Source organism: Poecilia latipinna, unplaced genomic scaffold (genome assembly GCF_001443285.1).
Source record: "Poecilia latipinna isolate Pla-1442-1.1 unplaced genomic scaffold, P_latipinna-1.0 Scaffold1620, whole genome shotgun sequence".
Classification (NCBI taxonomy): domain Eukaryota; kingdom Metazoa; phylum Chordata; class Actinopteri; order Cyprinodontiformes; family Poeciliidae; genus Poecilia; species Poecilia latipinna.
In genome coordinates this window covers 170,751-184,462 of record NW_015114236.1, presented here as the reverse complement: position 1 = coordinate 184,462, position 13,712 = coordinate 170,751, and the positions used below count along the sequence as shown (strand labels likewise).

The window sequence follows — 13,712 nt, the reverse complement described above, 5'->3', positions numbered from 1 at the left end:
ACACAATGTGCTTATTACTTTGTTTTTATTGTGATGAATGACTTGTTAAACCAGATTCTTCTCTTTATTATTTTTTTGGTTTTTTAGGATCGGATCGTCTCCATGACCCTTGATAAGGAATATGATGTTGCAGTACAAGCGATTAAACTGCTCACACTAGTCTTAAAGTAAGTCTGTTTTAACACGTAGTGATGAGCAGGTGTGAAATAAATCATATTTTCTGTTATTTAAAACAGAAAAACAACAGTTATTCCTGCAGCTGTTTAAATGTTACCATTATTATTGCACTTTGATTTATTTTTTTATTTTGGTGTAAAGATTGAAGCAAGAAAAGAGAGTGAATACCGACAAAGATTATTAGTCTTTTCCAAATTATTATTGCTGAGAATATTTTTGTTTTCTTGCTCATTATTAATAATCACAGCAATCGGGCTTTGTTTTGATGCTTTTAATGAAGAGGGGAAAAATCCGATTTTTCAGTGTTTAACCTGTCTGAGTAAAACAAGGAGAGTTTTGACTGATTCTGACATCTGACCAATTAATTGGTGCAGCTCTTGGCGATCCACTCAGATAGTGAGCTACTTTATAGCCTTAAAATGTCTTAAATTCAATCAAACAAATTCACACAGGTCCTAAATTTTGTCATGACAGGACTATACCACATTCTGCTTGTTTTTATTCATTTTGAAATTATGGATTGTTTGAGATGTTGCGTTCTGTGGCTCGAGTCGGCTTCCCTTGCTAGCCAGCCAGCTTGTTAACATTTTTGCGTCTATCGTGGGCAAGTGCAAATTTATTTGTCAGTTGGCTGGACGAAATTTGCACATTTCCATGGTGACGCAGAACTTCGCCACAGAACATTCTGCGTCTGTGGTGCAAAATTTCATTAACAGTCTTAAAAAGTCTTGTGTTTAAGTAGAAACCATTGCACACATGGACAAAAACTCCTGTCATGCTGGCATGTTAGTAAAAGGACTTAAAGTTGTGGGAAAAGGTTGTGGAAAACCTGCCGCTTCGGATAGCTGTGAGCCGTTTGGTAAAGCTGCCCGTGTTCGTCTCTGCAGTAGTACAGATGAGGTCTTGACGCCCGAGGACTGCGAGAGCGTCTACCACCTGGTCTACTCGGCGCACAGGCCGGTTGCAGTCGCAGCTGGAGAATTCCTCTACAAGAAGTACGTCAGGACTTATTGAGCCGTGGCTTGGTTTTCTGTGTTTATCCAAAAACAGAGCAATGTTTCTCGCCGTTGCTAACGAAGCATTTTCCTCACAGATTGTTCAGTCAGCGAGAACCAGAGGAGGAGGGCGCCCCGAAAAGAAGAGGCCGGCAAAGCCCCAACGCTAACCTCATTAAGACCACTGTCTTTTTCTTCCTGGAGAGCGAGGTAGGCGTCTCGCTTCCTGTTCTCCGGCCGCAGCATGTTTGTCCGCTTCGTGCAGGCCTGACTCTCTCCATCCTTTCAGCTCCATGAGCACGCGGCTTACCTGGTGGACTCCCTCTGGGAATGTGGTGCAGAGCTACTGAAAGACTGGGAGTGTATGATCAGCTTACTGCTGGACGACCCCATGCCAGGAGAGGAAGGTACGCCTCCTTTTGCTTCACAACTTCCCGTACTAAAAGCATTTATAAAGCAAAAATGTCGTCTAAATGAGGCTGACTGTGTGTGTGTGTGTGCGCAGCTCTTACAGATAGACAAGAAACAGCTTTGATTGAAATCATGCTGTGCACTGTGCGTCAGGCTGCTGAATGCCATCCACCTGTTGGAAGAGGAACAGGCAAGAGGGTAGGAGGGATGCTTTCTGTCATATCCTGAGAAGAACAGATTATGATTCCTGTATTTTCTAGACATGAATACACATGTGGGAAAATAATAGCGTGTGGACTATTTTTTTTTTTTCTGGACTTTCTTTTCTTTTTTTCGTAAGCTCTAAAACTTCCTTCATTTTTTTGGACTAGTCTTCCTTTTTTACCTCCTTTTTTCTCCCTTTTTCTCCCTTGATCTTTCTTTTTACTTCCTCATTTCCCTTTTTCCTCTTTCTTTCCTTCCTTCTCTTTTTACTTCACTTTTTGTTTCCATTATTCCTTTGGCTTCCTACCTTCCTCTTTCCTTTTTTTAAAACTTCCTTCTCTTTTTTCATTTTTACCTTTTATTTGTTTTGCCTTCCTTCCACTTCCCCTTGCTTTCTTTCCTTCCTTCCCCTTTTCTTCATTTTTGCCCTCTTTCCTTCCCTTTTTGCTTTCCTTCAGTTTTTATTTTCCCTTGCTTTCCTTCCTTCCTTCCCCTTTTCTTCATTTTGCTTTCTTTCCTTCTCTCTATTTTCTGTCTTCTTTTCTTTTTCGTTCATATTTTTGTAAAGGTCCAGGAATGCTGCTAATCTGAGTCTAGGAAAGTGGCATATGGACATAGAGTGGATCTTTGTACACTTAAAACACTTCACGCTTGCCGCCATCTTTAGTTGCTTTGACTCTCCATCCAGGAGTGTTTACGGCTGTATAAAAGCAAACCAGTGTCGTGAACAGTCTTCTAACTGGTTTCCAATTCCTGATCAGGTAATGACGGCGAAAGAGAAGAAAACCCAGCTGGACGATCGGACACGAATAACGGAGCTGTTCGCCGTGGCTTTGCCGCCTCTACTGGCCAAGGTAACGCCGCATGCATCCAACTTTTGTTTCTGTCAAGAACAATTCCGACAAACATTGTTGCAAAAAAATATCCTGGAATGTATCTCTCCCCCCCTCGCAGTACGCTGTTGACGCAGAGAAGGTGACTAACTTGTTACAGCTGCCTCAGTACTTTGACCTGGAGATTTACACCACAGGACGTCTGGAGAAGGTAAGACGGGTTACAGAGCAGAATTATTTAGACTTTCTGGCTCATGACTTTAACAAAATGATGTCGCAACATCAGCGTCATCAGTTGTACAAGTTTAATGTGTTCATTTATGCACAAACGATGAGATGATTAATCAGTGAGAACCAGGATGCTCATTTTTTTAATGTTATGTATAAAAAATATGTGGAAAACACTAAATGATTTAAAAAATGTCAACAATATCCAACTCTCTATTTTTTTAAATTTAAGTGTGTTTGTAACTGTGTAATGTCTAATGTGGCAGCCAGTGTTTACAAAAACGACCCCATTTTATTCATCCCCGTTGTGGTTTTATTAGTAATCTTTATCATGAGCTTCAAAACAAAAACTCGAGACACAATATTTTATTAATGTTTTACATCGCTCCACTTTACTGCATATTAAAATTCAACAGCAGCAAGTGTGTGGGAATCTCTCTCAGCTCTTCCTGCTGAATCGTTTCTCATCAGATTTTCCTCGTAAAGGTCACATTTAACCGCATTAGCCTGGAAGCGGTGAAAACGGACCAACCTGTTTATCGAAGCATTTGTATCTTTTTATTACTCCAAGAAAAACGCCCTGGCGGCTCCGCTTTACATGTATCGATCCCTTCCTTTTTAATAAAAACCCGGCCTCCTTCGGGGCGGGTTTGTTTTCCAGGATAAACGATCAGGCCGATGGGTTTGGGACACTGAAAACACGCAGGCCTTGTGTTATCTCACCGATCCAATAATCCTGCTTTGTACCACCGGGCCCGAGGCGAATTGTTCCAGCTTCCCTCTTGTTATTGTTACTAATAGATTCTTCCTCCAGAAAATGTGGTTAGCGTCAGCGATTGATCTGTTTACCGCTCTCCGCAGCACCTGGAGGCCCTGCTGCGTCAGATCAAGGAAATAGTGGAGAAGCACACAGACACTGAAGTTTTGGAGTCGTGCTCCAAGACGTACCACGCCCTCTGCAACGAGGAGTTCACAATCTTCAACAGGGTAGACATCGCTCGCTCGCAGCTCCTGGACGAGCTGGTGGACAAGTTCAGCCGGCTACTGGAGGACTTTCTACAAGAGGTGGGAGCCGCGTCCACCCGGAGGCGGTTTTGATCAGAATCCAGAGCTTTGGAGTCAAACTTTCATTTTCACTTTGCACCACATCCAGATCATGAATGTTCTCAAACACATGGATTAAAAACCCTTTAACAAACTGCTTTTCACATTTATCAGTTCCTCTAGAATTTTGAAATATAAATATTTACAGGATTTTTGTGCTTATACATGTTGGTAAATGTGACTCTTTGTTACTCGCTGTATCAGTGGCGGGTGATAAGTTGACATCAAGTAAAACAGAGCGGCATTGTAGAAGTAATACTGCCACCTGCAGGTTGGAGTTGGTAGTCACTTTAACCCAATGCTTTTGATCATTTTTGCAGAAAATTTGCAGTAATCTCACAATGATGCTTTTGTGCGAGGAAGTGCGGAAATGTGTTCATTCTGCGCAAATTTCTGCAATTGTGGATTGACGTAATTCAGCAGAATATAGTTAAAAATGGCTTTGATTTGATTAAGAAACTAATATTTTGGCAAACAATTATCTGATTTTGCATCCCTCTTGAGGTAGAAGCTGTGGTAGCCCAGATTTGGTCCCCAGGCCTCGAGTTTGACACACGGTTTATAGGGTTGTTTAATATTATTTATTTTCTCTCCCTCTGCATAGTTGATTTCTAACAATAAATCTCTCTCCAGGGTGAAGATGCGGATGAAGATGATGCTTATCAGGTTTTGTCAACTCTAAAGAGGATCACCGCGTTTCACAAGTACGAACCCATCATGGCATCGCCGTACCGACGCGCCTTTCCTCCCTCTTAGAGCATCGTTAACATGCGGTGGTGTTTTTATTTGTCGCAGTGCACACGACCTGTCAGGGTGGGACCTCTTCACAAGCAACTTCAAGCTGCTCAACACGGGTATAGAGAATGGAGACATGCCTGAGCAGGTAATGAAACGTCCACAGTCAAAAGTATTCACACTCCACTACGTTTTTCTGTTTTATCGAGCTGTAATGCGTTTTTATGTGATGGTCCAACACAAAGCAGCGCAAAATTGTGAAATGGGTTTTCAGAAGTAAAGCTACTAAGTTGCAGCTAACCCAGGCAAGAAGGCAGATAAAACCAAAACACTTGAGGGCTGAAATATGACTCAAATCTCATGACAAAACATTTATCAATATATTGATAATGGCATAATAATGCAAGTTTTCCCCCTTGAAGTCTAACAAATTTTGACTTTGTAAAAACTCTCAACACTGGAAGACATTTAAAATGTCCAAAATAAATTGACTGAAAATGATAAATAAAAAAGAAACAAAGACACACAAACGAAACCATAAATGAAAATGGATTGTAAACAAAGTCTCCCTGTAAAATTATTAATCATCAGAATGGAAATGATCAACTCGTTTTAATTCGTCAAGCGATTAATTGCGACAGACTTGGTGGAGGTTCGGTTTTTAGGAGGACAACGATCCTAATCACAGAGTCGGACCTAAAGCTAACTCATGTTCTCAAGTGGCACAGTCAAAGTCCGGGTATAAATCCAACTGAGCATGTGTGGTATAGGCCTTGAAAACTAAGGCTCCAGGATGCTCTTTATCTGATCTGACTTCACTTGAACTCTTTGAAAAAAGATGAGTCTGTAGATCCTCAAAGATGATCATTCTGCTGACGTTTGTGCTCATGTAGCAAAATGTGAAAAGATTTAAGAGGTTTTAATACTTTTACAAGGTGCTATGGAGTCTAAATGCAATATAATTGATCATCTTTGTCTTTTATTGCCTTTCTTTTTGTCTGAGCAGATAGTCATCCATTCGCTGCAGTGTACCCACTACGTCATTCTGTGGCAGCTGGCTAAGTTGTCCGAGGGCAGTTCAAGAAAGGTGAGGACTTTCAGTCTTTGTTTTGAAGTTAAATTGAGGAGAAAAACGTGCGTGGAAGTTGAAGATCTTAAATAAAATGGGGTTTATTTTGCTGTCAGGACGACATGGTCAACCTGAGGAAGCAGATGAGGGCTTTCTGCATGATGTGCCAGCGCTACCTCACCAACGTCAACACGGCCGTCAAAGAGCAGGTGGGAGGAAAACCTGCGACATAAACTCCGCTCGATTTGTAGATGTTCTTGCGCGTAACATTTTCTCATCCTGCTCCCAACAGGCGTTCACCATCCTGTGTGACCTTCTGCTCATCTTCAGCCATCAGATGGTCTCGGGAGGCCGGGAACACCTGGAGCCTTTGGTTTATTCGCCAGAGGACTCCTTACAGTCGGAGCTGCTGTCTTTCATCCTGAACCACGTCTTCATCGACCAGGACGACGACACCAACAGCACAGGTACGAATTAAGATCCGAGTTCCTAAGATCACCTGCAGCTGCTGCGGTGGACGCCTCATTTTTGATCTTCTGGTGTTTTTTTCTTCTTCTTATTTTTTTATTTTTAGATGGCCAGCAGGACGACGAGGCGGTAAAGATCGAAGCTCTGCACAAGAGGAGGAACCTCCTGGCTGCCTATTGTAAGCTCATCATCTACTGCGTGGTAGAAATGAGGACTGGAGCGGACATCTTCAAGCAGTACATGAGAGTGAGTTTTACTTTGTCCTTCATCGTAATAGTAATAATAATAATGGGAATCTGCAGGAACAAAAGCTGAATCAGTGGCGTTCTGTTTTCTGTTTCTCAGTATTACAACGATTATGGTGACATCATCAAGGAGACCATGAGTAAGACTCGACAAATCGACAAGATCCAGTGTGCCAAGACGTTGATTCTGAGTCTGCAGCAGGTTGGTGGACACGCTCGGTTCGAAACGTTGATTCCGCTTTTCTAATTTTCAATGTTTGATCTAATGCTCGTACCTTTTCAACGTTTGTTCTGGTTGCAGCTGTTTAACGAAATGCTGTCTGAACTGGGTCACGGGTTCGACCGCTCCTCCTCCGCGTTCTGCGGAATCAAAGAGTTGGCGCGTCGGTTCTCCCTGACCTTCGGCCTCGACCAAGTGAAAACCCGAGACGCCATCGCCATGCTCCACAAGTAAGGCTTCGTTCTGTCCTTGCTGCTTCACTCTGTTGTTGTAGCCTTCTTGATTCTGTATTTAAAAGTTCAACAATTGTCGTCTTCTGCTGCGTTATCTTTTAATACTTTAGTTCAGTGTTTCCCAACATGCTCTGCATGTTTTAGATGTTTCTCTGCTTCAAGCACACATGATTTCAATTGATTGCTGACTAACAGGCTGTTACTGAACTGCAATCATCTGAATCGGGCGTCTTAAATCAGGGAAACGTCTAAAACATGCAGGGCAGCGCGCCTTGAGGACCAGGGTTGGGAAACGCCACACTAGTTCACGATTAGTTAACAATTAATCTACAACTAACAACTTGGTTGTTAATTTTTCAGTAATTAATTGCAATTGCTACATTAGTTGACAATTATTTCAATAATTCCTCATTATAACTGCGAGAAACATTACTTTTAATGGAGATGTCTGTGACGGATTGAATAAATAAAAAACGAACAAACGTCCAGATCATCATGGAAATGTCCACGCATTTTCACTATTATAGGTTTTTTATGGGACAAATTTTCTTGGTGTTTCAGTCAATTCTAAAGCATCTTTTTTTTTTTTACTATAAAACAATTTTAGTTTTGCGCATAGTGTTTTGCAAAACCAATGTTTTGTTGAACCACATTAGACTATTATAGATGTGAAACAGAAAAACGGTAAATGGTGAACTCTATGAACTCTAGCTATTGATTTGTTTTTGTGTTTTTGTGTTTTTTTTTCAGTCACACCATAAATACGTACCTTTTATGTAAAAATAAAGGTTTAAATTGAATTCAGAAAAATACAATGGAATTTGGAAAATAATGAAAGAAATTTCATTGCATCCATCAGTTTGTCTCACCTTCCATCTGTCTCTCTGGTTTTTAGATATTCAACATTTGAATCTGTAGAAATATCTATTATGGATTCATAGTTAACTTGGAAAGGGGAAAAAAAAGAAAATCTGAGCCTCAAACAGTTTGACATTTTGACTTGAAACACATATTAATCTCGTATCGTGCGATGGTGTGTGGTTTGGTTAGCGGTGTGCTCGGAATCAGAAAAGGGTTTCCTGCACCTTGTCTTTTGCTGTGGCTTATTAAGCTCCTCAGTGTAACATCCAGACCAACACTCAAAGGGAATCCCAGCGAGTAGTAGAATGCAGTGCAGTACATAACAAAATTCATTTTACAATGTAATGGGACAGCTGAGCCCTATAAAGTGGAATCACGGTAATCCAAACCAAAGTGATAAATGCCCAGACCTCTTCAATAAATATAAAATTACAGGGAGTTGGAGTTTGTAAACTAAGAGTATAAAAAGGAGATTATTCTTTTGCAGGAATGCTCGGCTTAAAATGCTTTGGTTTTAAGCGGCTTGTAAACGTGTCTAAAATATGAGCGGTTCTGAGCACCGCTAGCTGGGAATCCATGTCTGGTTTATTAAGCTCCCTATAAAGTGCTGGAGACGTTTGTCGTGTAAACCGAGGCCGACTTTTCAAAAACAGTCTGGTCTTTATAGAGAAGGATGAACTGTGTGTTTTATTTATTCCAACAGAATTTATCGTAGCAGGTTCGCATTAAAAGAACCAGACCTTTTTATTTTGTAATAAATTGTTCTATGGATTATTCTTACAATTAGTTCATGAATCAGAACAATTGTTTTGGCTCATTCTGCAGCTTTATTTTATTTGAGACTTCTTTTTTTTTTTTTTTTTTTTTTTTTTTTTTAAAAATTTTTAGAAATGCATTAAAATAAGCAAATAATTCAAATACTTTTTTGAATAAAAATAAAAAATTTGTCTACAATGCAATAGCATTTATTTCTTATATACACAAAGGATGCATCTGCAGCTAAAGAAATTTAGTCAACTAACGTTTTTTGATTAAAAATTAAACAGCAAAAGGTGCCTAAAGAGAATTTTATTTTTTTAAAAGCGAAAACTTTTATTTTTTAAAAAACTAAAACTATGCCATTTAAGGAAGTCTGGGTAGATCATATTTACAGAAAGTTATTTTTAAATTTTTTTTTTTTTTTTGCACAGTTTCAGCGTAATCACTGTTGTGGGTGATGTTCCTTCAGCAAATGGCCATTTTTAGAGTCTGTGTACTCCAGTTAATGATTAATCAATTACTAAATTAGTTGGCAATTATTTCAACAATCGATTAATCACGATTAATTGTTTCAGCCCAACTTAATTACTTCTCTGAGGGTGATTGTTCTTTCGGCAAATTGGCCATTTTTCGTCTGTTTACGCCAGTTAATCATCAATTGACTACTGAATTAGTTGACCAGCATTTCAGTAGTCGAGTAATCACTTTTAATTTGAGTTATTTCTATGTAATTTCTAGATGTTTATGAAATGTTAGCCGTGAGTATCTTCACTAAAGTGAAAAGCAGTGTCCTTCGTGATACTGCTTTTTGTTTTTGTTTTTATGACATATTTCTTCCTCACAGTGTCGTATTTTTCTCTCTGCCTGCATTTGTTTTTCCAGGGACGGTATAGAGTTTGCGTTCAAGGAGCCCAGTCCTCAGGGAGAGGGAGGCCCTCCCCTCAACTTGGCCTTCTTGGACATCCTCAGCGAGTTCTCCTCCAAGCTGATGAGACAAGACAAGAGGACTGTGTAAGAGCTCTCTGCTTGTTTTCCCGCTGAACGTCTGTGTGCTGCTGCTGCGTTCCAGATCTGGAGCTCCAGATACGGAGCGCAGCAGGTGTCTTTGACAAACGGAGCAACTGGCGTTCTGCTGCCCCAGTTGGTGGAATCTGCACCTGGTCTTGTGTGTCAAGTTGGTCGCTCTCGACGCGTCTGACATGCCCTTCCTGTTTCTTTTTTTTTTTTTTTTTTTTTTTTCCCTGGTTACCCCCATTTACCTGGAGGCCTTCATGACGTTCCAGATGGCTCTGCAACGAGAGGACTGCTGGCTTCCGCTGATCTCCTACAGGAACTCGCTGCAGGCGGGCGGCGACGACGACACCATGTCGGTGATGAGCGGCTACTCCAGCCGGGGTTCCTCGGTCCGCTCCAAGAAGGTGAAGCCTCCGGCGGCGACGGCCGGAACGTCGGCGGCAAAGAGGAAGCTGCCGGAAGGTTTGAGAACGCCACCTTTTATCGATTAGCGTTCGCTGACCTCTAAATGTTGATTGGGGAATTGAGCATGTGGTGGTTTTCTCGTTCCAGAGGAGAGCAGCAGCGGCGACGTCTGGCAGCAGAGCATTCAGACCCCCGTCATGTTGCCTTCCCCTCATCTCACCTCCACTGCCATGCGGGACCCCAAGAGGGGGCGGGACGACAGCTACATGGGGGTCTACGCGCTCCCCCACGAGCAGCAGCCGCCGCCCCACCCTCTCCCACACCAACAGCACCATCCGCAGACGCCTCAGCACCACCAGACTCCCATGGATTACAAGTACACATGCCTCACTTCCTCCACCTCCTGCTGTTGGTTTGCTTTCAGTTTCACGCGTCGCCCTGCGATCGCTGACCACATGGGAGGAGTCACTCCGAGTTTGGAAAATATAAACCGTTATACAAAGCATCTATGAGGGTGGAAAAGTATGGATGTGATGCGTTTCCTGGTCTGGATAGGGATGGGGGAAAAGGAAAATTCTTCTTTGTCTCCTTTCTCTCTTTCTCTCCCTGTCTCCTTTTTTCTTGTCTCCTTTCCTTCTTTCTGCTCTTTCTTCTTTCCTTCCTTCGTTGTAGCTTTCTTTCTTCCTTGTCTTTTCCTTCCTAGTCTCCTTCTTCCTTTCTTTCTTTCTCTTTTGTCTTAGTCCTTTCTTGTTCCTTTACTTGTTTCCACTTTTCCTCCTCTCTTCCTTGTATCCTCCTTTCCATCCTTGCTTTGTTTTTGCCTTCCTTCCTGCCATCCACTTCTTTTACCTCCTGGCCATTTTCAGGCTCCATGTTTAAAACCTGCTCACTGTGGAAAAGTCTCATGAATTTGACAATTGCTAATCTGAATCTAGGAAAGATCGAAAAAAGTCAAATAAAAACAGACCCTCGACTATAGTGGGACAGAACTCGACGTAGGATCAGACTTTCTCAGACACTTTTAACAAATCTATAATCCTGAGTCACTTGGGTGCTTTTCATCGAATCAGAGGAAACTAAAAATCCCCCTGGGTGTGGGAAAATGAATAAAGCTGTCATAGATAATGCAATCTTTCTAAATAAAGTGAAGAAAATTAGTCCACGTAAATCTATTATTAGATCCCTGATCCACGCCTTCTTTCAGCCGACTTTGGGTATTTAGTTATTTTACTCGTGTAGTTCTGTTCCCTCTAAAATCACAGTTAAAGGTTATTCCTGCAGGCACACTGTCAGAAGTTTCCATGGCGTGACGCTGTCTAAACGGTTGATAACGGTCTGTAGTATAAAAGGCTCACGCAGAGGTCGGGGTGGGTGGGGGAGGTACGGGGGTGAGTAGTCTGATCTGTGCTGTCGTTTCCAGTTCAAATAAAAGACTCGGTCCCAAACGTTCATCCTCAAACATCACCTTTCAGCAGCGGTTTGTTTGTGCTCACCAAAAAAATAAATAAAAAAATTCACCATATCCACAGTGCAGAAACCCAACCCCTTCAGTACTGCAAGTTTTCCTTATTAATTCACCCCAGGCTTGCGTCCAGGGCAGCGATTCAGTTCGGTGGTTCGCTCGCTGGCCGAGCGGATGGAGCCAGGGTGCATTAGGACGCCGCTCAGAGTCATTCCCCGTCCGCGCGCCTTTTAATTCGGAGGCCAAACCCGGTCGCAAAAAAAAATAAAAAATGTTTGCACTCCGCTGCCTGCCAAGCGGCCGGTCCCCGCTCTGCTTATTTATTCGTCTCAAACGTCTCGCGGGCGCCCGGCCAGCGGGAAATTGAAGCCGCGTCTGACACATATACTGCCATCTCCAGTTAAAACGCTGGAGGTAGGAGGAACTCATCCGCCCTTGTGCCTCCAGTTCCCAGGTGACGTGGATGCTGGCCCAGAGGCAGCAGGAAGAGGCGCGCCAGCAGCAAGAGAGAGCCATGAACTACGCAAAGCTCAGGACCAATCTGCAGCACGCCATGTAAGACCCCCGAAGGCCAACTGCCAGGCGGAAAGGCACAGATCGCCGCTGTGGTTTGCTAACCATATGACTTTTTTTTTTGTTCTTTTTTGTCCAGCAGTCGGCGCGGCACCGGGCTCATGGAGGAGGACGAAGAGCCCATCGTAGAGGACGTGATGATGTCATCGGAGGGGCGGATGGACGACCTCAACGAAGGCATGGACTTTGACACCATGGACATCGATCTGGTAAGACACAAGGAAAGATTAGAAATAAACTGAACTTGAGAAATTTATTTTCACTTTTTTTTTCACGTTGCTGCTTGCTAAGTAGCATTTTTATTTTTCATTCCCTTCAGCAAGTAACCCAAATCTGTATTAGACTGTTATTCAAAGAAATTCCATGAGAAAATATCTGACTTTTAGCCTGATAGGTGATCCATGAATGCACCACACTAACTAGAAGAGCTTCCTGAAGGAAGAAGACTGAAAGACTGAAGACCGTTTTCAGTATTGGTGAGATAAACAAGAGGAGACAAACTTTAAAAAGTTTAAATGGGGTTTCTGTTCAGAATTGCCACCAGTTTCCCCCGTTGTGCAAGAGAACAAGACTTTCAGCAGATAACAGGAAGGTTAAAGGCGAGTACAGCAAAGCTGTGCTGTCTTTGGACCAGGACTGGAGGATATGGCTTAAAAGTCAGATTTTTAATTTTTATTCATACTAGATGTGATTTAGATGTTTTTTTTGTTTCTTTTGTAAAAAAAAAAAAAATTACAAATGAGAGAACATAGCTTCAAAAAGGAGCCTATATTTCAACTGTCCCTCCTGTGAGTTAGAGAAGAGTATTAAAGCCAGACTACAATATTTTTTTTCTAATTGTGAGAAAAAGTTGTTGTCAAGAGAAAAAGAAAGTTCATTTGATTAAACCTTTTGGCACTTAATTCTTCTAACATTACAACTTTATTCTCATGTTACTATGGCTGTAACATTATGACTTTATTTTTGTTAAAAAAAAAAAAAAAGAAAAAGAAGAAAAATCTTAGCCCAATTTGTATCTTGTCACAGACGTGATCTGCTTTCAAAGTCCATATAATTAGAAGCTCTGAAAATCGTTTGTCAAACAAGATGGCCGCCCTGGGTGTTCTGACATAACTCTGAACTGCGGAAACCCAAGGAGTTTGTGTTGCTGGGTTACCCCCCCCACTCCCCCCCACATTTTCCTAAAATTAAATCTCCATAAACCAGAAATTAATCACTAAAATCGATTTATCGCTCGGCTCTAATTTGAGGTGTCTAGTCTGCAAAATGTTTGGCAGGAAGGCTTTAGAAAACATTTTTATATCCTCCTGCACTATATTTCTTAAGGACAAATGAGGTGAAAGCAGCACAGAGCTCAAAAGTGAGCTATAAAAGTCTGACTACTGCAGCTCCAATCATAAACGTTGAGGAAAACACCTCAACGTTGCTCCGTCGGAGCCGGTACCTGAGTGGACCGACGCCAAACTCACCTGAACACAGATGTAGTTCATCTATGAAAAGAAGCTCAAATTCTTAAAAGCAAGAGCTTTTAATTAATCATCCACTTTTTCTTGGTTGGTCTATTGTACAACTTTAAAAGTAAAAAAAAAAATAAAAAAAAGCATCAAATATTTCGGAATATTTCTGGAGATTAAGCCATTTAGCACCAAGCTGCTGTCAGATTTTTCAATTTATTTATTTTTTTTCTCTTTGATGATATTGAACTTCAAACCTCAG

General features: G+C 41.6%; 1 protein-coding gene and 1 long non-coding RNA gene across 5 annotated transcripts in view; one reads left to right on the top strand and one right to left on the bottom strand.

Moving 5' to 3' along the window:
- The window catches only part of stag2b (STAG2 cohesin complex component b), a 28,582-nt gene that overhangs the window by 8,687 nt on the left and 6,183 nt on the right, over nt 1-13,712 (top strand). For 3 of the 4 annotated variants that reach the window (XM_015059328.1, XM_015059327.1, XM_015059329.1), the window contains exons 12-32: nt 88-167; nt 1,065-1,172; nt 1,271-1,382; nt 1,462-1,579; nt 1,678-1,781; nt 2,549-2,641; nt 2,742-2,831; nt 3,710-3,913; nt 4,586-4,656; nt 4,748-4,835; nt 5,694-5,774; nt 5,873-5,965; nt 6,049-6,223; nt 6,331-6,470; nt 6,570-6,671; nt 6,771-6,919; nt 9,425-9,553; nt 9,792-10,018; nt 10,109-10,337; nt 11,871-11,978; nt 12,076-12,205. In XM_015059328.1, coding sequence (XP_014914814.1) covers nt 88-167; nt 1,065-1,172; nt 1,271-1,382; nt 1,462-1,579; nt 1,678-1,781; nt 2,549-2,641; nt 2,742-2,831; nt 3,710-3,913; nt 4,586-4,656; nt 4,748-4,835; nt 5,694-5,774; nt 5,873-5,965; nt 6,049-6,223; nt 6,331-6,470; nt 6,570-6,671; nt 6,771-6,919; nt 9,425-9,553; nt 9,792-10,018; nt 10,109-10,337; nt 11,871-11,978; nt 12,076-12,205 — 2,631 coding nt within the window. The remainder of the gene's footprint in view (nt 1-87; nt 168-1,064; nt 1,173-1,270; nt 1,383-1,461; nt 1,580-1,677; nt 1,782-2,548; nt 2,642-2,741; nt 2,832-3,709; nt 3,914-4,585; nt 4,657-4,747; nt 4,836-5,693; nt 5,775-5,872; nt 5,966-6,048; nt 6,224-6,330; nt 6,471-6,569; nt 6,672-6,770; nt 6,920-9,424; nt 9,554-9,791; nt 10,019-10,108; nt 10,338-11,870; nt 11,979-12,075; nt 12,206-13,712) is intronic. The other variant, XM_015059330.1, reaches the window with a different exon arrangement.
- The window catches only part of LOC106964076 (uncharacterized), a 5,366-nt gene continuing 3,957 nt past the window's right edge, over nt 12,304-13,712 (bottom strand). The window contains exon 2 of the long non-coding RNA XR_001428319.1: nt 12,304-13,707. This is a non-coding gene — a long non-coding RNA (uncharacterized LOC106964076). The remainder of the gene's footprint in view (nt 13,708-13,712) is intronic.